A 23,073-nucleotide genomic window follows, 5' to 3' on the forward strand; every position below is an offset into this window, starting at 1 on the left:
CCTTCCCAGGAGCAGGTTTGGATAGAGGGGAAGAGAAACACAGGCCAAGGGAGAGCTCAAGAGACAGAGGACCCTGAACACAAACTGTGACACACTGATACGACAACCAGGGGTGATTCTAAGTTTTATGGGGCTGGCAACTTATACAATGGGGACTACTTTAAGAAAAAGAAAACAAAACAAATTTGCATGTTTTAGAAATAGATCTGACCATATGAACAAATTACTAGGGCCCTTCCCAGGATATTAACAGAGGCCTGGGGAAATGGGGAGCTAAAGTTGATGAGCTTCCCAGTAATTTGGTGTCTGTGACTCCACTTGACTATGCATCTGAAAATGGGAGAATATGACCCAGTGGAACTTTTGACTCTTCTCTTTCAGATATAAGACACTGATGATAAATAGGGGAATCTAGCTGGAAAGATATGTTTACCACAAAAAAAGCTCCAAAGTTTTGCTCAGTGTCATTCTGTGAACTCTATGTCCTTGATTCTTAAACACAAACAATGGTAGAATTCCAGCTAAGCTATTTAAAATCCAAAAACATGATGCCGTTAAAGTGCTATACTCAATATGCCAGCAAATTTGGAAAACTCAGCAGTAGCCATAGAGTCCTTTTTCAGTCAAAAATGGCAGTTTTCATTTCAATCCCAAAGAAAGGCAATGCCAAAGAATATTCAAACTGCCGTACAATAGCATTTATTTCACATGCTAGCAAAGTAATGCTCAAAATCCTTCAAGCTACACTTCAGCAGTATCTGAACCAAGAACTGCCAAATGTAACAGCTGGGTTTAGAAAAGGCAGAGGAACAAGAGAACAAATTGCCAACATCCATAGGCTTTCCTGGTGGCTCAGATGGTAAAGAACCTACCTGCATGCAGAAGACCCAGGTTCAATCTCTTGGTCAGGAAGATCCCCTGGAGAAGGGAATGACAACCCACTCCAGTATTCTTGCCTGGAGAATTCCATGGACAGAGGAGCCTATCAGGCTACAGTCCATGGGGTTACAAAGAGTTGGACATGACTGAATAACTAACGTTGGATCATAGAAAAGGCAAGAGAATTTAAAAAAAAATCTACTTCTGCTTCACTGATTATGTGAAAGCATTTGACTGTGTGGAACACAACAAACTGTAGAAAATTCTTAAAGTGATGGGACTACCAGACCACCTTACCTACCTCCTGAGAAACCTGTGTGCAGGTCAAGAAGCAACAGTTAGAACCAGTGATAGAACAACAGACTCATTCAAAATTGGGAAAGGAGTATGACAAGGCTGTATATGTCACCCTGCTTATTTGGCTTCTATGCACAGTACGTCATGAGAAATAGTGGGCTGGATGAATCCCAAGCTGGAATCAAAATTTCTGGGAGAAATATCAACAACCTCAGATATGCAGATGATACCATTCTCATGGCAGAAAGCAAATAGGAACTAAAGAGCTTCTTGATAAGGGTGGAAAAGAAGAGTGAAAAAGCTGGCTTAAAACTCAACATTCAAAAAACTAACATCATGGCAACCAGTACCATCACTTCATGGCAAATAGATGGGCAAAAGTGGAAACAGTGACAGACTTTATTTTCTTGGGCTCCAAAATCACTGCAGACAGTGACTGCAGCCATGAAATTAAAAGGCACTTGCTCCTTGGAAGAAAAGCTATGACAGACCTAGACAGCATATTAAAAGACAGAGACATCAATTGGCCAACGAAAGTCCCTATAGTCAAAGCTGTGGTTTTTCCAGTGATCATGAATAGATGTGAGAGCTGTACCATAAAGAAGGCTGAGTGCCAAAGATTTGATGCTTTCAAATTGTGATGCTGGAGGAGACTCTGGAGAGTCCCTTAGACTTCAAGGAGATCAAACCAGTCAATCCGAAAGGAAATCAACCCTGAATATTCATTGGAAGGACTGATGCTGAAGTTGAAGCTTCAATACTTTGGCCACCTGATGCGAAGAGCCAACTCACTGGAAAAAACCCTGGTGCTGGGAAAGACTGAGAACAAGAGGAGAAGGGGACGACAGAGGATGATACGGATGGATGGCATCACTGACTCAATGACGTGAGTTTAAGCAAACTCCAGAAAGTAGTGAAGGACAGGGAAGCCTGGCATGCTGCCATCTATAGGGTCGCAAAGAGTTGGACATGACTTAGTGACTGAACAATAACAGCAACCTTAAATTTAATAATAGCTGGAGGGAGAGAGTAAACAGCTGGCTAGTTTCTTTTGATGGAAAACATTCTTATTTCAAAACCATTAAAATGCATCAACAACTTATAGAACTATAGTAATTGTATTACCTTTTAGGTTACAAATGCCATCCACTGAGTGCATCAAATATTATCAGTCCATTGAAGAAACCAGTAAATGTTTTGAAGGCCGCACTTGCTAAGTAGTAAAATTAGAACTCCTAATTCCAAGGCCCACACTGTATCCAATACACCATTCTAAATCTCCCATGCATGTTGACCATTAGTTTTGTAACCCACGTAATATTTATATTCCTGACCACCCAGGATTAGGACACCTTTTTAAAAAGAATACTGAATGTTCTTGGTGAGAGAATGTCAGATTGACCTCAGTCAGTTGATATAATCTGAGGTGGGTGTTCTAGAAGTGAGGGGTGAATGAAAAGTTGGGTGCTACATTATTAGGTGATATATGATATTATCACAATATTAGAGAGTGGATGAGGACAAGGATTTTCAGGCAGTGATTTGCATTCATTCACTGGACTCCATTCGTGTGTTTCGTGTACACAGTTTTGGGCCAGCGTATAGTGAGGTCCTGTTGTGTGGAAGGCAATGAGTATAGTAAGGACATATTGAGGGACTAGCCCTCAGAACAAATTGCTCCTTGAAGCAAAAATCTTCTTCATGAGGAAAAGGCAGCTTGGGGTGACTGTCTAACATTTCCACATGGAAGTGGGGAGATTACAGGGTTTGTCCTGGGCAAGAGGAACTTACCTCTGAGGCTGCTGAAACTTAGGACTTGTCAGTAGGTAGACAGTCCAGTAAGCCTGAGGGGTTGGTTAGTCATAGAAAAGGACTGGAGATGGGAAGGAGAGTAATTGATGTGCAGGTAGCTGCTGCCCAGTCTTTCCCTCCACCAAGTGCTTATTCTTGAACATAGTCATTGCTTTGGTACTGGGAAACTTTCTCCCTCATTTTCTTACATATGCTCATAATTTCCTTGTCTCCTCTGTGACTTTCCTTTTTGTGTATTTTCTTATTTTAATTTTATGTTTAGCTGCAATTACACTCAATTGCTTTTCTGCGGTTTGAGATAAACAAGAGCAGAGAATGCAATTTTAAATCCTAAAAATGACACAGAAACAGAAGCCACAAATTAAAAATTGATCTGATACCGAAAGAAAATGGGCAAATACAGCACTCCGGAACAGGGAGATGATAAAAAGAATTATATAGAAAAAAATTAATGAAACTGACAGGAAGTACATTAGACAGAAGAAATAAATCAGAAAGAATGTGATGAGATATTGGAATCACTGAGCTCAGAATAGCTCAGCTTGTCTTACCTGAGAAGAACATATTAAATATGGAGGCAGTTTAGTGAACCAGAAGCTTCTTGGTCTCCTCAAACAACAGAATTCAATTAGAAAGTAAACAGAGTTCTGAGATGAAACTGTGAAAATTTAATGTTTGTTCTTATGGTTCTGAAATTATTAGTTATATTTGCTGATACTCAGCCTTTCCATAAATATTTCCATAAAATATTACCTCTCTCATTTATTAACAAGTAAACTACTTCATTGTCTCATTATTTAACAAGTATTTAATAAGCAAAGTGACTGACAAGGAATGCAAAATGGGAAAAAATATGGCTTTCTCAAGCTGCTTATAGTGAAGGATGGCTAGGCAAACAGAAATTTACAACTCAGTATAATAAGGTCAAGGATAGTGATAGATTCAAAGAGCTTTGGAGGCCAGCTGCTCCTGCTGCTGCTCCAGTCGTGTCCAGCTCTATGCGACCCCACAGATGGCAGCCCACCAGACTCCCCCGCCCCTGGGATTCTCCAGGCAAGAACACTGGAGTGGGTTGCCATTTCCTTCTCCAACGCATGAAAGTGAAAATCAAAGTGAAGTCGCTCAGTCGTGTCCAACTCTTAGCGACCCCATGGACTGCAGCCTACCAGGCTCCTCCATCCATGGGATTTTCCAGGAGAGAGTACTGGAGTGGGGTGCCATTGCCTTCTCCTTTGGAGGCCAGAGGAGAGAATTAATATCCTGAAGTTTTGAGAGAAGTTTCACAAATGAGATCACATTAGAAATAAGCCATGGAAAAAACAATGTCTCAGACAACATGGGTGAGGAATGAGTAAGGGAGAAAGTGATCAGTGAAATACTAAAAGAAGATCATGTAGTTGAAAAACAGTGAGTCCATTGTGTGGTGAACCTCAGGTCTTATGGGGAGGGAGAGGAGAAGAGGCAGCTAAGGAGTGGTTATGAAGGGTCTTAGATACCAAGTTAAATAAAGCAGTTGGTGTCATATCCCATATCAGTGGTTCCCATCACCATTTCACCATGTTTAACATGCCTTCAGACCACCTGAGCTGCCTCTTGAGAAACCTGTATGCAGGTCAGGAAGCAACAGTTAGAACTGGACATGGAACAACAGACTGGTTCCAAATAGGGAAAGAGTACGTCAAGGTTGTATGTTGTCATCCTGCTTATTTAACTTATGTGAAGAGTATATCATGAGAAATGCTGGGCCAGAAGAAGCACAAGCTGGAATCAAGATTGCCAGGAAAAATATCAATAACCTCAAATATGCAGATGACACCACTCTTATGGCAGAAAATGAAGAAGAACTAAAGAGCCTCTTGATGAAAGTGAAAAAGGAGACTGAAAAACTTGGCTTAAAGCTCAACATTCAGAAAACTAAGATCATGGCATCCAGTCCCATCACTTCATAAGAAATAGATGGGGAAACACTGGAAACAGTGGCTGACTTTATTTTTCTGGGCTCCAAAATCACTTCAGATGGTGACTGCAGCCATGAAATTAAAAGATGCTTACTCCTTGAAAGGAAAGTATGACCAACCTAGATAGCATATTAAAAAGCAGAGACATTACTTTGTCAACAAAGGTCTGTCTAGACAAGGCTATGGTTTTTCTAGTGGTCATGTATGGATGTGAGAGTTGGACTGTCAAGAAAGCTGAGCACCAGCGAATTGATGCTTTGAACTGTGGTGTTGGAGAAGACTCTTGAGAGTCCCATGGACTGCAAGGAGATCCAACCAGTCCATCCTAAAGGAAATCAGTCTTGGTTGTTCATTGGAAGGACTGATGTTGAAGCTGAAACTCCAATACTTTGGCCACCTGATTTGAAGAGCTGACTCATTTGAAAAGACTCTGATGCTGAGAAAGATTGAGAGCAGGAGGAGAAGGGGACAACAGAGGATGAGATGGTTGGATGGCATCACCGACTCAATGGACATGGGTATGGGTGGACTCCGGGAGTTGGTGACGGACAGGGAGGCCTGGCGTGCTGCGGTTCATGGGGTTGCAAGGAGTCGGACACGACTGAGTGACTGAACTGAACTGAACGTGCTTTCATGGACGAGTGAACAAAACAGACTCTGAGCTGTGTGTAGTTTACCGGCTCCTTTGCTTTCTTTCCATGTTAAGGAAGCATTTCATAATTCTGATGAATGAAAGGAATATTATTATGATAACTTTGAACCTACTTTCTTTTATCAGTACTTTAAGTCATTCTCCAAATCACTGTTTTCAATATTATCTGAAGCAAGTCACTCATAACATGTCTGCCAACTAGTCACACAGACCACTCCATGAGCACATGATTGAGTTCTGCTGCTGGTAATGAGGAGCCATGGAGGTTATGGACCTAGGGTGAAGCTGGTTAAAAGACAGAAGCAGTGTAGAGGAAAGTCTTGAGAAGGAGGTCTTCCTTGCAGGAAGACCAAGGGAAAAAGGATAAGATCCGGAACTCAGAAGGAGACAGTGAGTAAGAAAGGAGAGGGAAGAATGGAATGATTTTGTCCTCATCTAATGTAGTAGGTAGCTTAGAGTCAAAAACACACAAGAAGGATGGAAAGAAAAATTGGAACATTATTGAGCTCTCACCTGGACGTTTTATGAATACAATAAGGGGCAAAGAGACAGGAGCACCTCCAAGCAGAGCCTTGTCCATGGGTAAGGAAAGTTTAAGAAGTTCCCTAAAGCTATTCAGCTCCTTCTAACCAGTGACATAGGGGACCAGTTCTGCTTGTTTAAAGAACTACTGCTTTTCCTGAAGTCCTAGGGAAGGTTGATTTCCAACTATATGAGATGCTGGAATTAATGGACTCCAGCTTCCTTTGGAGGGTGGGCCTCTTGCCAGGCCTGATTAGCCCAGCTGGCCTGTCCACTATTCCTGTTTTATTGCTTCCTTTCTCATTAAGGAAGGTGTTGGGTTTGGATAACCATAAACAACATGTCTGCTGCTACAAGGCTACCATCACTTGCATAGCCAGTGGCTGAAACCAGGCTCTCAGGAGTCTTTTTTAAAGACAAATCACAGTTTTGGAGAGACAGGAAAGGGAAGCCCAACTTTGAAAATGTGCCACAGAAATGGTTATTTTTCTATTTTTAACTGTTTTCTTTAAAAAAAAAAATCAAAGTGGTAGGGAAAATAAAACTTTTTTTAAAAGTCAAAGCTATTTTTCTTTCTCACCTCTCCTCTTTCAGTATAGCCACACAAAACAGTCTTAATGTCCTCAACCCCTGAAATGAGAGAGAGGGAGCTGGAGGGTTTCCCTTCATACCACCCTGCCCCTAGCAGGCCTAAAGATTTTGAGCAGCCACTGGCAATGTGCTGAGCTGTTCTGTGGGTGCTTCAAAGCTCCCTTGTCCACATGGGCCTAAGAGAAGTCTGTGGGGGATTAAAAAAAAAGAAACTGCTGAAAGGGAGCCAACCATTCAACTCCCCTCTCCCTTCACTTCAATAATCTCGGCATTTGGGCATTTGTACTTCTCCCTCCCCGGACAATGTGTTCCTTAAAATAACCTTCATTGGCACATCATTTTTCACCAGGAGCTGTACCCTTGTTCTTTGCAGTCCTGCAATTTTCTCTCTTCCAGCACAGGGGGAATCATATTTACTCAGAAAACCGCAGTGTTGAACTATAGCCCTCAGTTTCTTAGAGTTTCACTTTCTAAGGGAATTTTGCAGCTGGTTCCATCTGTTTTTCCTGATTTTTTCCTCTCCTCTTCTGCCCATACTAATTTCCTCTCTAGACCCAACCAGCACCCAACCTCAGTACCTCCCCCACACATTACTATGATAACCTCTTCTTGTCTCACGGTAGACACAATATTCATTAAGCCTCTCACCATGTCCCAAACAGTAAATGTTCAGAAAATCCTTGCTGACTCATACCAACTACTCCCAGAACCTCTAACACTGATACTTTCTAGGAATTTCTCTACCATATAAAATTTCATATAACTGGCTTGGTTTTGTATCAGAGCACTCTCTCCCTGTGTTTTTTTGTTCATGTATTAATAGCTTCTCTAGAAAATGACAAGAATTGCTCCTGTGCTGAGTGGATAAACAAACTACTCTGAATGCTAATTACATTAATGTGAGCTATCCATGTAGATTTTAAATTCTAAATAGACCTTTCCCTTAGCACACGTCTGGTCTATTACCTACCAGCACAAACATATCCAAATAAAAGCAACCAAGTCTAATGTTAGACTGCCAATCACAATCTCATGTACTTTGGACAAAGAGAGTGATCTAGGTAACATTTGCTTTACTTTAAGAGCTTATCATTTGCCAGACACCTTTCCAAGTGTTTTATAAATATTAGGTCACTTAAATATTTTAAAAATGCACATTTATTATTCTAATTTTACAGCTAAGGAAATTAAGGCACAGCAAGGTCAACAGTGCGTCAGTGATGAAACCAGGATTCACACCCAGGCAATGTGTGTGCAGACCACTAACTGCTAATCAATTCTACCTCACTAATTATAAGAAGTGTTAGATTGTCTCCTTCCAAGTCTTCCTGCAAGTCAGAAGAGAATTCAAATGAACCTTATTTACAGAGTGTCTGTGTCCTTGATGAGTCCTGTGTACACAGCAACTTATAAATCCATCCATTTTCTGGAATCAGGTCCTCATTTAATGGAGCTTAACTAAAGTCCTTATATAAAGGTGCTAGAGGGATCTTTCCTGACCTTCATCTAAAACATCAACCTTCCTCTCCTTCCAAGGCACTTTCCGTCAGATTAATCAATTTTATTTTCCTCCTAGCACTTCCTATTTCTAAATTTATGTTTGTGTGTTTATTGTCAGTCTCTTCCCCTTGACTAAAATATGAGCTGATGAGAGCAGAGATTTGTGTTTGATTCACTGTTTGCCCCTAGAATTCTGCTTGGCATATAGTAGATGCTCAATAAATATTTACTGAATGAATGAATAAACCCATTTGATAATGCCTTCATGTTTTTGCATAGACAGCCTCATCCCTTCTTTGGTAGTGATGGTGGTCTAGTTGCTAAGTTGTGTCCAACTCTTGCAACCCCATGGACTGCAGCCCACGAGGCTCCTCTGTCCGTGGGATTTCTCAGTCAAGAATACTGGAGTGAGTTGTTATTTCCTTCTTCAGGGCATCTTCCCAACCCAGGGATCAAGGCTGGGTCTCTTACATTTTAAGCAGATTCTGTACTGCAGGCGGTCTCCTACAGTGCAGGCAGATTCTTTACCAACCAAACCACCAGGGAAGCCCAGTATAACTTTAAATATTCCCCTTAACTAATTTCACCTACTCGTGTGGCTTTTTCCTACCATCCCCAATATTTGCCTCTAGCCAAGATCTTTATTTTTGAGATGACCAAATCTGCCTTTTTTGTCTCCTGTATTTATTATTTATGTTGTTTTAATTTCCATAATCAAATTTACTCTTGACCTTTGGGGAATAGGAGCCAAGGGGACCTGCACAAGCATTACAAAATACTGATACATTTTATATTTAGAAAGGATTAGATTTCATCTCCTCCAAATACTTTACTTTATATGTTGGTGAAGAAATTGAAGTCCAAGATAATGATTCTCTAAGCATCTCATGGCCACTGTGTGGTAGAACCCCAGATTTTCAGAATTTATTCCCCTTTCCACACCAGTTATCTACCTATTAGGGTCTACCTCTCCTATTGTTAATGATACATATTACGCACTCAGCTCTATTGAGATACAATTCACATACCATGAGATTCACCCTTTAAAAGTTTGAAATTCAGTGGTTTTTAGTATATTCACAAAATTGTGAAACTGTCACTATTTAATTTAATTTAATTATTTTTGGGTACTATTTAATTTTAGAACATGTTCATTATCCTCCAGGGAAACCCCATACCTATTTGTAGTCACTCCCCATCTTCCCCCTTCATTCTCTTTCCCTTTTTCCAACCCTAGAAATCCATTAATCTACTTTCTGTCTCTATGGATTTGACTGTTCTGGACATTTCATATAAATGAATATAATATGTGGCCTTTTGTGTCTGGTTTATTTCACTTAGCTTAATGATTTCAAGGTTCATCATCTTATACTATTTACCTTTTTGTTTTGTTTTGTTTAACAAAACCGCTTTTCTCTAACTGCCTTAATCATCTCTATATCTGTCTTCGAACAAAATTTAAACTTTGAATATCCTAGAAGCCAAAGGCAAAAAAGAAAAACAGAAATATATTACTTAGTTCCAGTTAATCTTAAAGGAAACACAAAGTTTATCAAAAGCATGAATGTTTTAAGGGGAATCATTACTGTAGACCTTTACTTTCACAATAGGACTCTGTTTTCTAATCATTTAAGGTATTTTTCTTGCTTTCTTATTTATAGTATTTCCAGCTCTCCTTGGATTGGGCACTCTGACCAGTGTCAAGAAGAGGGAGAGGACCACCTTCTTCTAGGTGCAAGGGGAAATTCTTGTCTAATCTTTAACAGCATTCCCGTTTGACTCCACGATTAATTTCCATGGAAGGGTGTTGCAGTCAACTCATGTCCTGGAATATGCACTTGCTGTCCTGTCACAATGTCACTTGGGTTCACTTAGGAGGAAAAATGATCATTTCTTTGAGTGGACACATATCAATATTAATGTGTGTATGTTTGTGTGCCAGCTATATGGGCTGTATCAACATGGAAAAAGCACAGATCATGACCACCTGGGAGCAGAGGATCAGGGGAACTTTAAGAGACTGTATGGTCCTTCTCATTTAGGAACAGTTTTTTAAAAATCTCATTATCTCCTTCTGCTTTTGTTGTGTGAACAGGTGGTTAACACATACACCCCAGGAAAGAAGATTTGGCTTGAAGGTGTGGTGACTACCTCAGCTGGAGGCACAAACAATCTATCAGATTCCTATGCTGCAGGATTCTTGTGAGTAGAACTTGCAATTTCACTCCCAAGGGCACTGAGGAAAGGACAGTGAAATTGCTTATTATTCTGCCCTTTGGATGGGCTGGTGGTTCGTTTCCTACTGAAAATTCTTCATCCGTTTCTTTGTAAATGTGTTTAAACACTCATCAAACAGTGATTAGGGACTTGTCTAAATAATAAGATCTCAGGTACAGGCATTAGAACAAGAATAATAATGGTAGTTATTAGTAATAAGTAGATAGTAATGAGTTTTATGTCTACAGTGCAAAATACAGTACAGACAGCATACATTTTTTTTCTTGTAATTTTCACTAGAGTCCTGGGAGATAGGTAAGAATAAGAGGGAGGTTTTGCCCTTTAGAAACTTAGACAACTGGAGGAATAGAGATGAGGGGTAAGAAAAGCTATCGGAGATAAGTTTCATCATCATGATTTTAACTGCATAGTGCTTACCATGTGCCAAGGGCATATTTAATAGTGATTTGTGCATATTTAATGATTTAACAACCAGTGTAGTAGATGCCCTTATTTTATAAGAACCCAGTGAGATAGATGTGATTATTAATTAATGGCAGAGCTTGGACTCAAGTTATAGCAGTCTGCTTCAGAGGCCTACCTTTTTGCATTAAATTATACCATCTCTCTTCCTTCCTTACATGGTCTGTCCACACAAGGGATAGACATGCAGAGGAATTGAGAATTTCTGACTGGGAGTATCAGGAAGGACTTTGTGGAGGAAGAGGCAATTGAGAGGAATATAGAGAAATTTCTCTAATTCCTATAGGTGAAGGTTGTTGCTAAGGGTAGTGGGGAGCACTCTAAGCTGAAGGAACATTATGAGGAGAAACAATTAGAGTGAGAAAGCCTCAGTATCTGCAGGGGTTAGTGAAGGTATGATTGTGCTAAGCCACTTCATTTGTGTCTGACTCTTTGTGACCTTATGGACCTTAGCCCACCAGGCTTCTCTGTCCATGGGATTCTCCAGGCAAGAATACTGGTGTGGGTTGCTGTGCCCTTCTCCAGGGGATCTTCCCCACTGGGGATCGAACCCACACCTCTTATGTCTCCTGCATTGGCAGGTGGTTCTTTACCACTAGTGGCACCTGGAAGCCCAAGGAACATTGTGAGGGGAAATGATTAGTGTGAGAAAGCCTCAGTATCTGCAGGGGTATGATTGTGCTAAGTCGCTTCAGTTGTTCTGACTCTTTGCGACCCCATGGACTAGAGCCCACCAGGCTCCTCTGCCCATGGGATTGTCCAAGCAAGACTACTGGAGTAGATTGCCATGCCCTCCTCCAGGAGAGCTTCCTGATTCAGGGATCGAACTTGAATCTCTAATGTCTCCTGCATTGGCAGGCAGGTTCTTCACCACTAATGCCACTTGGGAAGCCCAGGTATGATTAGGGACAGAGTTTTACCACTAAATCATAGAATACCTTGAAAACCAGGGGTGCAATATGAGGCCTTATTCTATACTCAGTGGCAAGCCATTGAAGATTACAGAGGAGGAGAGAGGTCCTACAGAGATCTGACCTGTATTGAAAACACTGGGCTTGATAGTTTGCACCAGTTTGGAGAGGCAAGAGATAGGAAAATGAATTTGAAGGCTACTGCAGTCATCTGGAGAGCAACTTAAGCCAGAAGCACAAAGGCCTCTGCCTGGCCTGCTATTGTCATCAGGACCACAGACTGACCACGTGACCTGCTTCTGGTCCAATCTAGTCTGTGGTCCTGGCTTTTCATCTGAACAAGGTTCTCCTAAGAACTGCAGCTCTGCGCTCAGCTATACATTTCACTACTAACAAACAGCCACTTCTAATTATACAGCTATAGTTCCTCTCCATTAAGGCAGCTTCAGGCTGGTCAAGCAAATATCTTTTAAGATGGAATCTTGGCAGATACAGATGAAGATAATGAGTCAGTGTCTACATGATATGCCTGGGGTCTTCCAGCCCTGTGTCCTCACATGGAGTGGCACAGAGAGGTTGTACAGTGTTGCTGAGGGTTTTCTTTCAAAAATATTCTCCTCAGCAGGTTTCACTATGACAGTCAGGTTGGCTGCTGGAGGCCCCTTGAATCAGAAGACTATGGCCTTTGCTTAGTGGTCTCAGAAGAACTCAGCTGCAGGGCCTGGCGAGTAGTCCATTTGTACTGAGTGTTTTCATGAACATTCTTCCCTTTAGAGAGTGATGTGAAATGAGAAATAACACAGACCATCATGGAGAGAGCTAGAGAGAGACCTGCCTTTTCACTAGCATCAACTAAATATCCATAGATCTCCACAGTCACTTTTGTGAACACAGATTAACATCGTTGTTTAGATTTTGGTGTAGTTCAGATGTTCCGTGCTTGGTTGACAGAGCAAATGAAAACCAGCTCATTCTGCTCCTGGTCTTCTCTCTTACCTTTTTATCATCCACTGGTTGTAAGCTCTACTGGCAGTACCCAGAAACATGCTCCTTGAGTCCAATTTTCCAAGGGGTATAAATTGCTTCCTGGAGAAAAAAAAAAGTACAGCATTCTAGGAAGCTCCAGAAGGCTAGCAAGGAGTTGGAAAGAAGGCATTTTACAGCCCTTTTTCAATATATGGCATAACTATAAGCTTACATGACACGTTCACATGCATGCATAAATTAGAATTCTCTGCTGCCAATATGCAAGGGTAGTTTTCCCAATCAGGACTTTGAGGTTCTCTGATGCGCTACCCTTGGCATACTGCTGTGTCTGCAGCACCTACTCATGTCTGTCATGTAATAGACATTCAGCAGTGTTTTGTGGATAGAAAGTAATAGCTACAGAAGTATCCTTGGTGAGATGCGTCAATTATCTTGCCACTTTTCACTAATTAAGCATAAAAGGGCAACATGGAACACCATTTATTTCCCCTTCTCAGGAGACTTATTACAGAGGAAGATGAAGACAATTCCAGAGCTAACCATTCTATTCTAAAAAGCTATGGAGAAGCCGGGGCTCTGGCCATAGTCATTTGTTAATGCCCTAGACCTGGGATGTGCATACAGGATGTGGGTTTAAAGAGGAGAATGAATACTCTTCCCTCTCTCTTTAGAGTTCCTTCAAAAACTACCCATATACTCTCAGGAGAAAATCAAAAAAACTCAGATTTACTAGTTAGTGTTTATTTGTTGAAGATATATTCTTTATATTTCACTGTGCTAGGCTCTGTAGAGGTCACAAGTAGCAATTTGACAGCACTCTTGTAAATGGGTAGGTACAGTTATTTACACACTCAGTCCTTTAAAAACGACTTATGTGGTCCCACAGGCATTTTTAAAAATCTATTCTTAATGCTAAGAATAAGATCTAGCATTTACAGTTGATGAATTCATATTGTTGAATGAAAAATAAATGAATGAACAAATGGGATCTTATCACATGTACAAATACAGGTATTTATATCTAGATGCCACTAGAGATAGGGATTCACATATATGTGATTATGTATTTACTTATCATTTTGCCTCTTCATTCATTCAGTAAGCCTGGGGATAGAGAAAGACAAACTTGTTTGTACATAGAAATACTTGTTATTTGTTAGAACCTACTGTATTTGTGCTATTTCATTGGCGAGAACACTGACTTAGGAGGCGTCAGCCCGGAATTCATGTTACAGTTCTACCACAGGTTAGCTAAAACTGTGTCTCAGAGTCTAAAGCAAAGCTAAACCTGTTCTCCTGATTTCACAGTGTGGCCAAATGAACAAAAGATAAGAAAGACAAGTAGCTTAGCCATGTGATATTCCAAAAGCATTTTCAGTTCCCTGGGTTACAATGTCCCAGTCTGAACAACAGCAACAAAATGGTTCTACTATATTTTTGTCAGATTTCCTTTTGGATTTAGAAGTTTTGTCTTTGCAGTTTACTGTGTTTGTGTGTGTGTTGTATGTGATTCATTATTAGTAGGTATTTGTTAGTTTTATCAGAATAAAATATAATTGTCAACGTGGAAAAAATTTGAAAATATTTTAATAATATTCATTCATAATGTAAAAATTAGCAGTGGTCTTTAGTATTAGAAAGGTCCCTGGTTTGGAGCTCTATATTATTTCAGATTTGGGGAATCGTAACTATGCATGATTTGTCCCTAGTATGTAAATGATGATTCTCAAAATCCTAGAATCTAATTTTATCCAGATCAGTTTCAACTTAGACTGTTGAGCACCTATAGTGTTCCAGAAACTGTGATGGTTGTTTGGGGTACAAAGCTAAAACATGTCTATTCTTGATGAGCTCATACCATCTAGGGAAAGATAGAGAACTAAGTAATTATCATTAAGTGGGCCAGCAGAGGGTATGAATAAGAGTTTTTAAATGTATTGATATGGTGTTTTTCCCCCTTGCTTTTCAGATGGTTGAACACTTTAGGAATGCTGGCCAATCAGGGCATTGATGTTGTGATTCGGCACTCATTTTTTGACCATGGATACAATCACCTTGTGGACCAGCATTTTAACCCATTACCAGTAAGTGTAAGATCAAGATTCCCAACTCCTTTTCCATGTCCTTCAGTTATTTTGATCGTGCTCCGATCCCCACTGGGAGAATTTTTCTCCTTCTGCTACTCATTAATTTCACAAATTGGACAGAAGTATTTTTGACCCATTTTACAGACTTTCAGCTTTACCTCCCAGACATACCCCAATATATACTCACAGTGTATACACATGGGTTTATGTATATACACATTTATGCGTTTATATATATTTATATATTTACCACTATTATTTTAACAAACCTTGTGCAGTTGAGATTCCAGATCTACTTGTGGCCTGTTTGAACTCTGCTTAAGAGTGAATTTTTCGAGATTGTTTTCTTTTAATGCTAATAGGAGACATTAGTTAATGTCAGATGCAACATGTTGAAAGCAGATGGGAAAGTGTTGTCCAAGATCAGATATAGTAGAAACCCATCCCTTGGAGAGTGGCTTAAGTGCACTTACACTGGATGTTGATCCCTGTGTGATGAGGGGATTTGCCCAGGGTGTCACCTACTCTAGGAGAGCAGAGGAAAGCGGAGGCTGAAGAAGAATGGCAAGAGCAAAGAACTGGGTATGTCCAGTGACTTTATTGACTCATCAAAGAAATCCCACTTAGCCCAGAAAAGCTGTGCTTATCAAAAATATTATGAGTTCTTCTGCTTACAGACATCTTGGTCATGATAAAAGGTGAGTCCTCTCATTAGCCCATAGAACGTCAGAGCTGGGGTTCCCTTTGGAGATGCTCCAGCTCCACCTCATGTAACAGAGGGACTGGTAGCCTGGGTTTGGGGAGGGGTGCATAGTGCCAGCCCTAGCGCCTGCTCCTGTGTCCTGGCCCAGGATTCTTCCTACAGAATTACTGCTGCCCTGGGGTCCGCAGTAAACAAACCGAGCTGGGACCCAGTGAGCGTTCCTGCCCTTTGCTTCCCTCTGCCCATTTCCACCTTCCATGTTCAACTCACCACCCTCACCCCAGCCCTTAACCAGGAAGCCTCCAAGTCCAGAACAAAGAACAGCTTGGCACCCAACAGCACCATTTCCGTGTCTCAAAAGAATCCCTCTAGTTAATGTACTAAGCAATTATTATATCTCTGATTGTACACAACTCCAATTAAGTCACAAATACTAAAGCTGACTGGCGCAGTTGCTTTTATGCACAAGGCCAGGATACCTCTCTCTTTCAGCGAGTGGGGGACTGGGGTATGGAGGGACGAAGAGGAAGTTTTCAGTTTGGAACCATAGGGGGTTCTGTTTGTTCATCGTTTGTTTTGAGCTCATAAACTTGTGGTGATAAAACAAAACAATGATTAGAAAAGCATCTATGAAATGTAAGCACTGAACAAATATAATGTCACACGAATGTAAATATTTATTGACCATCAGGCACTGGGGAGGAGACTAGTAGTAGATAACTGAATAAATAGTAAGAGGGGGTCAGTGAGGGCTTCTTTAGAGTGTGTACAAGGAAGTCTTCTCTGAGAAGGTGACACTTAAGCCAAGAGTCCACCGACAAGAAGGAGCCAGACGTGCAGATTTTTGCAACAGGGCTTTCAGGCAGGGGAAGGGGCTAGCACAAAGATTCCAAGGCAGGAACAGAGTTGGCATGTTTGAGGAAATATAAGAGTGCTAGAGCGCTGGGGGCCTGGCAAGGTACAGGGGGACTGGTTGGACATGGGGCCAGCTTGGGTCAGATCACACAGGGCTTTAAAAGCTAAAGGGAGTTTGACTTTTATTGTAAGTAATATAAAAAGCCACTGGAGGGTTTTCTGCAGGGAAGTAACATGATCTAACTTATATTCTTAAAAGATCGCCCTGGTATAATTAATGCATCAAATGTTAGTTACATGTTTAAAAATGTGGATGTTTGCATGAGTGCTAAGTTTCTTCAGTCATGTCCAACTCTTTGTGACCCTATGGACCATAGCCCACCAGGCTCCTCTGTCAATGGGAATGGGTTGCTATGCCCTCCTCCAGAAGATCTTCCTTACTCAGGAATCAAACCTGTGTCTCCTGCATCTCCCGAAATGCAGGCAGATTCTTTACCACTGAGCCACCAGGGAACCCCAAAATGTGGATAATACTTGAAAATTTATAGGGCACTTTCATATACAGCGGGCTTCCCTGAGAGCTCAGTTGGTAAAGAATCCACCTGCAGTGCAGGAGACTCCATTCGATCCCTGGGTCAGGAAGATCTGCTAGAGAAGGAATAGGCTGCCCACTCCAGTATTCTTGGGCTTCCCTTGTGGCTCAGCTGGTAAAGAATCTGCCTACAATGTGGGAGACCTGGGTTTGATCCCTGGGTTGGGAAGATCCCCTGGAGAAAGGAAAGGCTACCCACTCCAGTATTCTGGCCTGGAGAATTCCGTGGTCTGTATTCCATGGGGTTGCAAAGAGTCGGAAACGACTGAGTGACTCTCACTTTCACTTTACTTTCGTATACAGCACGTCAGTAATACTCCAAACATTCTTTCTTTCCCTCTGTTCATCTTTTTTCCTGTCTTTCCTTCCTTCCTTTATTCCTTCCTTCATACATTCAAATCTCATTCACTCCCCTTGATCATGTACTATATACTGAATACCATTTCTGACAATGAGCCACGATGGTGAACCAAAAAGACAAGGTCGTTGAATTCCTGGAGCTTATCGTCTAGTGAAGCATACTAAGAAGTGGAAAGTATATAAACACATAAATAAGATAACTGCTCTTGGACATAATTGCTCTAAAGTGAGCCAAGTGACATAAGTGTGCCTTTATTTTGCTGAAGAGACACTAGGGTTCTTTGAAGTTGTTTAGTGACTTATCCAAGGTCAGACAAGTAGTAAGAGCTGGAACTCAGAATTTTTCAGTTCAAAATGTTATTTACTTTTCAACATGCCACACTATTTCTAGCAGTACTCTCTTTGGTGTCTGTGATGTGGTCTGAGCCACTGTTTGTCTCAGAATTGGATTTAGAGTTGGAAATAGGCATCTGGAGAGAAGAAAACGTATGGTCTTTGGGTGACTAGACAGTCTTGAGTTCCAGAGCTGGACAAACCTGGATTGCGTATCAAATCTCTCTGTACCTTTGCATGGCCAGCTGTAGGTTAAAGATGCAAGATCTCATGATTTTGTTCTCCCCAAATGAGAGATGATATAGGTGACTTTCTTTAAAAGCTTACTGTGAGACACCTTGATTGATAGGTAGTAACAGCACAGAGGTTCTTTGGAAGCTAAAACAAGTCCTATTGATTTAGCACAAAGGCTCAAGTGATCTGAGCAGCTGTATTTCTGGAAACACCAAGTTCTAATAAAGAAATTGTACGTAAAAGCACTTTAAAAGGTAGCAGGCTTTCTTTTTATCTTTCTTTGGGCTAATAAATTCTGCACCTTACAAGCAGAGAACTTGGCAGCTGGGAGAGTGTGTCCTAAGTCTCCTGGAAAGAATTTACTAGGCTAGACCAGGGCACCAGTCTGAAAGACCTTGCCGGCCGGCCCCTGGGATGTGTAATGGAGACACCTAGAAATCATACTGCTTGCCACTTCAGAGATTTGTGCAGTTGAGGTCCAAACACTGCTGATAGAAACTTTGGATTTTACACTGTGATGAAATCTTCAAGAGTGTTAAGAGTTTGTGTGTGTTAGTTGCTCAGTTGTGTCCAACTCTTTGCGACCTCACGAACTATAGCCTACCAGGCTTCTCTGTCCATGGAATTCTCCAGGCAAGAAGACTGGAGTGGATTGCTATTCCCGTCTCCAGAGTTAAGAGTTTAGGGCATTAGTAAGTTGTTTTTTGGTTGCCTCCCAGAAAAATCAGTATTTTCTATTCCAGTTCCTTCAAATTCAGCATTTCGGGAAAAGATCTTATTTGCAAATACTACTTTTTCCTGTTGTTGTTGTTATAGGGTCTTAGCCTAATGGCTTCCCAACTCATATACCATATTACTACTCCACTAACCCAGTCAGCTGAGTATGTAGGATTCCAATCCAGTGGCAAAGCCAGTCCAATCTAAAGGAAGAGAGAATATTGACAGTAGCTCTTTAAAAAAAAAAACACAAAACAACCTATTTTGAGAAAAGATCATTTTCCACTACAGCCCATGTTCTTTCTGGCTGTTCCTCTAGAGAAGTGCCAACTCTCCTCCTGTTATGAGATTTTCCTTCTCCTGGGAAGAGGAGAACATTTAGTCCAGCAGTGCTTCATCACTCGACTCCCACCCCTTTCCCCTGACCCCCTTGCTATTGGGAAAGAGGGAACGTGTGAGTCTCCACAGCCTGTCAACTAGTCATGGGCTCCCTTGGGAATAAGGGATGTTTGTGCAGAAGAGATCTGCACATTCAGTGGACATAGTCCAGACCCCACCAGCCGTGGGCATTTCTCCTAAGCGAGGGTTTTGGAATTTAGCTTGCTGTTTTGTTTAAGAGCTTGATTTACAGAGCTTTCAGGGAAAGGAATGGTGAATTACTAGTCAACATCTTCTTAACTCTCACACTGACCTAGCAGATATAATTCAATTCAAGAAAGCATTGACACTTGAGATGTGTCTGGCTCTAGGCTAGGTATTCTGGGGACATGCAGATAAATAAGATTCAGTTCCCTCATCTGTAGAACTAACAATCTGGTGTGTGTTTGTACTTGAGGGATTATAATTTAGTCCTTTACTTAGAATGAAATAGAAAGCAATTCTCATCGGACAGCCTTTTCTATACCGAGTATAGTGGTAGGGATATTTACATTTACTGACAACATTCTTTTTTGCTGACTATCCCTTATGAACAACAATAAATATTCACTTCAGCCCAGTACACACTTATTGAACCCTCGCTATGTATGTTGTTCTAGAATACAGTCAGTAGTCATGGATTAGTTTATAACTCGCTAATCTATGATGGGATTGAACCTATAGCTGTGGTTCCCATAGCAACATGACTATTGGAAAGAAACTCTGCATCTTAATGTTATCTGCATAGCTCCATCAGGGATGAGAACCTTGCTGCTCTATCCTTGTTTCCCTTTGAAACATTAAGACACTGTTCTTTATGCACTACACAACCATGATGTGGACACAGGATCAGCTTAAACCTGTCCCTTCCCTGAGGAAGACCATCCAGTTATAGACCCGCGTCCAGCTGATGCCGGATGTTGCACAGCACTGCCTAATGAGGAGGCCTCAGGGGAAGCAGCAGGAAGGAGCTTAGAACTCTGACAAGATTCGCAGGATCTAGTCCTAGCTCTGCCATCCGTTAGATGTGTATCTCTGGATTTTAGTTTTCTTCATCACTCAAATTGTAATCAAAATGTCTCCTCCATCTGCCTCCAAAAGACATTGTTATAATCCTTGTGAGAACTAGATATGACAATAGGATTCCAATTTCATACATACATATACACATAGAAAACTACTGCAAGGGGCTACATCTACATGTCAAAGTGGTTTTATTTGGGCCGTGGGGTTACAGTTTACATTTTCTTCTTTGTGGATTTTTATGAAAATTCCTGCAATCAGCATTATTGCTTTCATAGCCTGAGCAAAATAAAGGCTATTTTAAAAAGAAAAAATAGAGCAAAAGAATTAGGTGCCTTATTACACTTGTGCTGTAGGCTTGATACAGTGCTAGACACTGGAGAGTATCCCTGCCCTCAAGGAGCTTACAGAGGATAGGATCGGTCAGCAGGGACAGTGGCTGAAGTGCTTTAGCAGGACAGGAGAAGGATAGAAGCCTGCCTGGATAAAGGGCAGGCATGGGGCATCAAGGAAGGCTTCCTGGAGGAGACAATGCCTGAGCTGGATCTTGAAGGAGAGGAGCCAGTTAGCCGTAGGAAGAGAAGTTTGGGATCTGGGGAGAATCTTCCAGAGGCAATAATATGTACAAAGGGTCAGAGGCCTTAATTTTCCAGAGAGTCATGGTCAATGGTTTATGAAAAATTACTTAGGAAAGCTTTTCCCATTGGTGTCCATTGGCCACACAGGGTGTGTAAAAATTAAGGAATTTTAAAGTTACAAATCTGGAGGTGGTGGGGCAAAGGTGATAAAAAACCTTGCCAAACCTGCCTGTGACCTATTTCTTGGCGTAGCTTCGTTTCTCTTTCTTTTCGTTCCCGTGGGAGCCATCAGGAAGATGAAAGAAGCAGAGTACCTGTTTAGGGGTAGCTGTGATGTGAAACCCAATCCTCTCATCGGAGGCCCTGACAAAGACTTCTCCGTGTGCAACCTCCCTTTGTGGGAACCTGCGGCTGCTGAGAGAAGGGCACCCTCAGCTGCAGGATCAATCACTGGGACTTGGGCCGGTTCCATGTCAGTGGCTGCAGTCCTGGGGCTGCATGCCCAGTGGGCACGACTTGCTTCTTTCCTCTTCTGTGCCTCTGAACTCTGGCCTCCCAGACCAGAGCCTACGCTTGCACCGTGTGACCCGGCACGCAGCTCTCTTTCGCCCCCGATACTTTAAGGAGAAGCCCGTCTCATTTTTAACCACCAGTCCTCATCCGTTGCTTATTTATTAATCCAAATGGTATGAATGGGATGTCAGCAACCCATGTCAGCATTGAACAGCTCACCCTGGTAGAAGCTGCCCTAGGAAGAAGAAAGAGCTCTGCAACCTGGAATCAAAAGATGCAGGCTCCAGGGCGTCACCAGGGTGTTCCAGGTGCTTGAGTTTGCATTTCCTGCTTTGTAAGATGGGGCTAATGTGCTGAAGTCACGAAGTGGGAATATCTGAATGTAGTGCTTAAAAATATTGATTTTGGAAACAGACTGACCTGAGTTTCAGACCCAGATCTACCATTTACTACTGCGTCCTTGGGCGGATTACTTAGCCTCAACAATCATCCATTTCCCTTCATAAAAGGGGGACAATAAATAACAGTATCTATCTCAGGGCACTATTGGAAAGGGTTGAATGAACCAATGCATAAGTATCTTTCACCACCTAGAAAGTACTCAACAAATGTCAGCTGCTATTAATATTTTATAAAGTAATTTTGTAAAATGTAAAATTCTGTAAGTTGGTAATAATCATTAATAACTTGAATATAACTGTGGCAAGATAATATACAGTTGATTATTCATACAAATATCTGAAAATCAATCAAGTAACAATAGCCAAAGTATGAAAAGTAGATTTTTTGGGGTAAAAATTAAGTGATGAGAAAATTAGAACAGAAGAGGAAAGCTCTGATTCCTGTACTTGAAAGGAATTGATTGCAGATGGGTAAAAACAAACTAAAAATTACATTTTATTTTCCTCCAGAGAAGATACTGCCAACCTTTCCCAATGAAGGCAATTAAGGCAGTAGCCTCACTGCAACACTAGCTCTAACACCTTCATCTGGTATTTATAAATGACCCAATAAGCCCTGGAGACCGTGGTGTGTCACGTCAAAGCGCTGATGATAGCACATGATGTGAAGCACTGAGAAGCAACAATTGAAAATCTCACTCTGCCATCAGCCATTTATATTGCTCCCAGATTGCAATACTGAGGGATTACAGGTACAGCAAGTTGTGCCGCAACCTAAATAAATGAGGGAGAGGGAGAAGAAGCAATTACAGCCCCACAGTGTTTGAGCTTCGCAACAGAGCGCACCACTCCCAAAGCAACCTTCAGAAGATGGAGGAGCATGACCAGTGCTGGAAATGAGAAAAGCTGCACCTCACCCAGCTTCATCAGTTCACCTGAAATGCTGGAATGTTACCTAAAAATAATCTGACTAGAAAGCAAGGAAGGGAGAGAGGGAAGAAGAAAAACAAAGATAGGAGAGGAAAAGTGGAATGTCTTCTGGTAGGCTGCAAATGTCTTTTGCCAGTGGCACAACATGACAAACTTGAGGTTTTTCATGGTATTTGCAGACATCAAGGGCACAATGGTGTCTGGTTATGACATTAGGAATAGGAATCTGATAGAAGTCACCATGAGAGCCAAACATAATACATTGGTTTTTCTAGCTCAGTTAATGGGATTCATTTTTGTTTGTTTAAATAAAATCTGAAATGTTTAAAAATAGGAACAGAATGTTGTTTTTAATTCTTATTTGAATACACTACTCTATTTATGTATGTGTGTGTTAGTTGCTCAGTCATTTCCGACTCTCTGCAACCCCACAAACTATAACCCACCAGGCTCCTCTGGCCATGGAATTAACTGGAGTGGGTAGCCATTTCCTTCTCCAGGGGATCTTCCCAACCCAGAGT

General features: G+C 41.3%; 1 protein-coding gene across 1 annotated transcript in view; it reads left to right on the top strand.

The window, feature by feature from the left end:
- Positions 1–23,073, top strand: part of HPSE2 (heparanase 2 (inactive)) — a 697,385-nt gene that overhangs the window by 537,422 nt on the left and 136,890 nt on the right. The window contains exons 8-9 of the mRNA XM_005698313.2: positions 10,307–10,413; positions 14,779–14,893. Of these exons, the coding sequence (XP_005698370.2) occupies positions 10,307–10,413; positions 14,779–14,893 (222 nt within the window). The remainder of the gene's footprint in view (positions 1–10,306; positions 10,414–14,778; positions 14,894–23,073) is intronic.

The sequence above is a fragment of the Capra hircus genome, chromosome 26 (assembly GCF_001704415.2).
Source record: "Capra hircus breed San Clemente chromosome 26, ASM170441v1, whole genome shotgun sequence".
Taxonomy (NCBI): Eukaryota; Metazoa; Chordata; class Mammalia; order Artiodactyla; family Bovidae; genus Capra; species Capra hircus.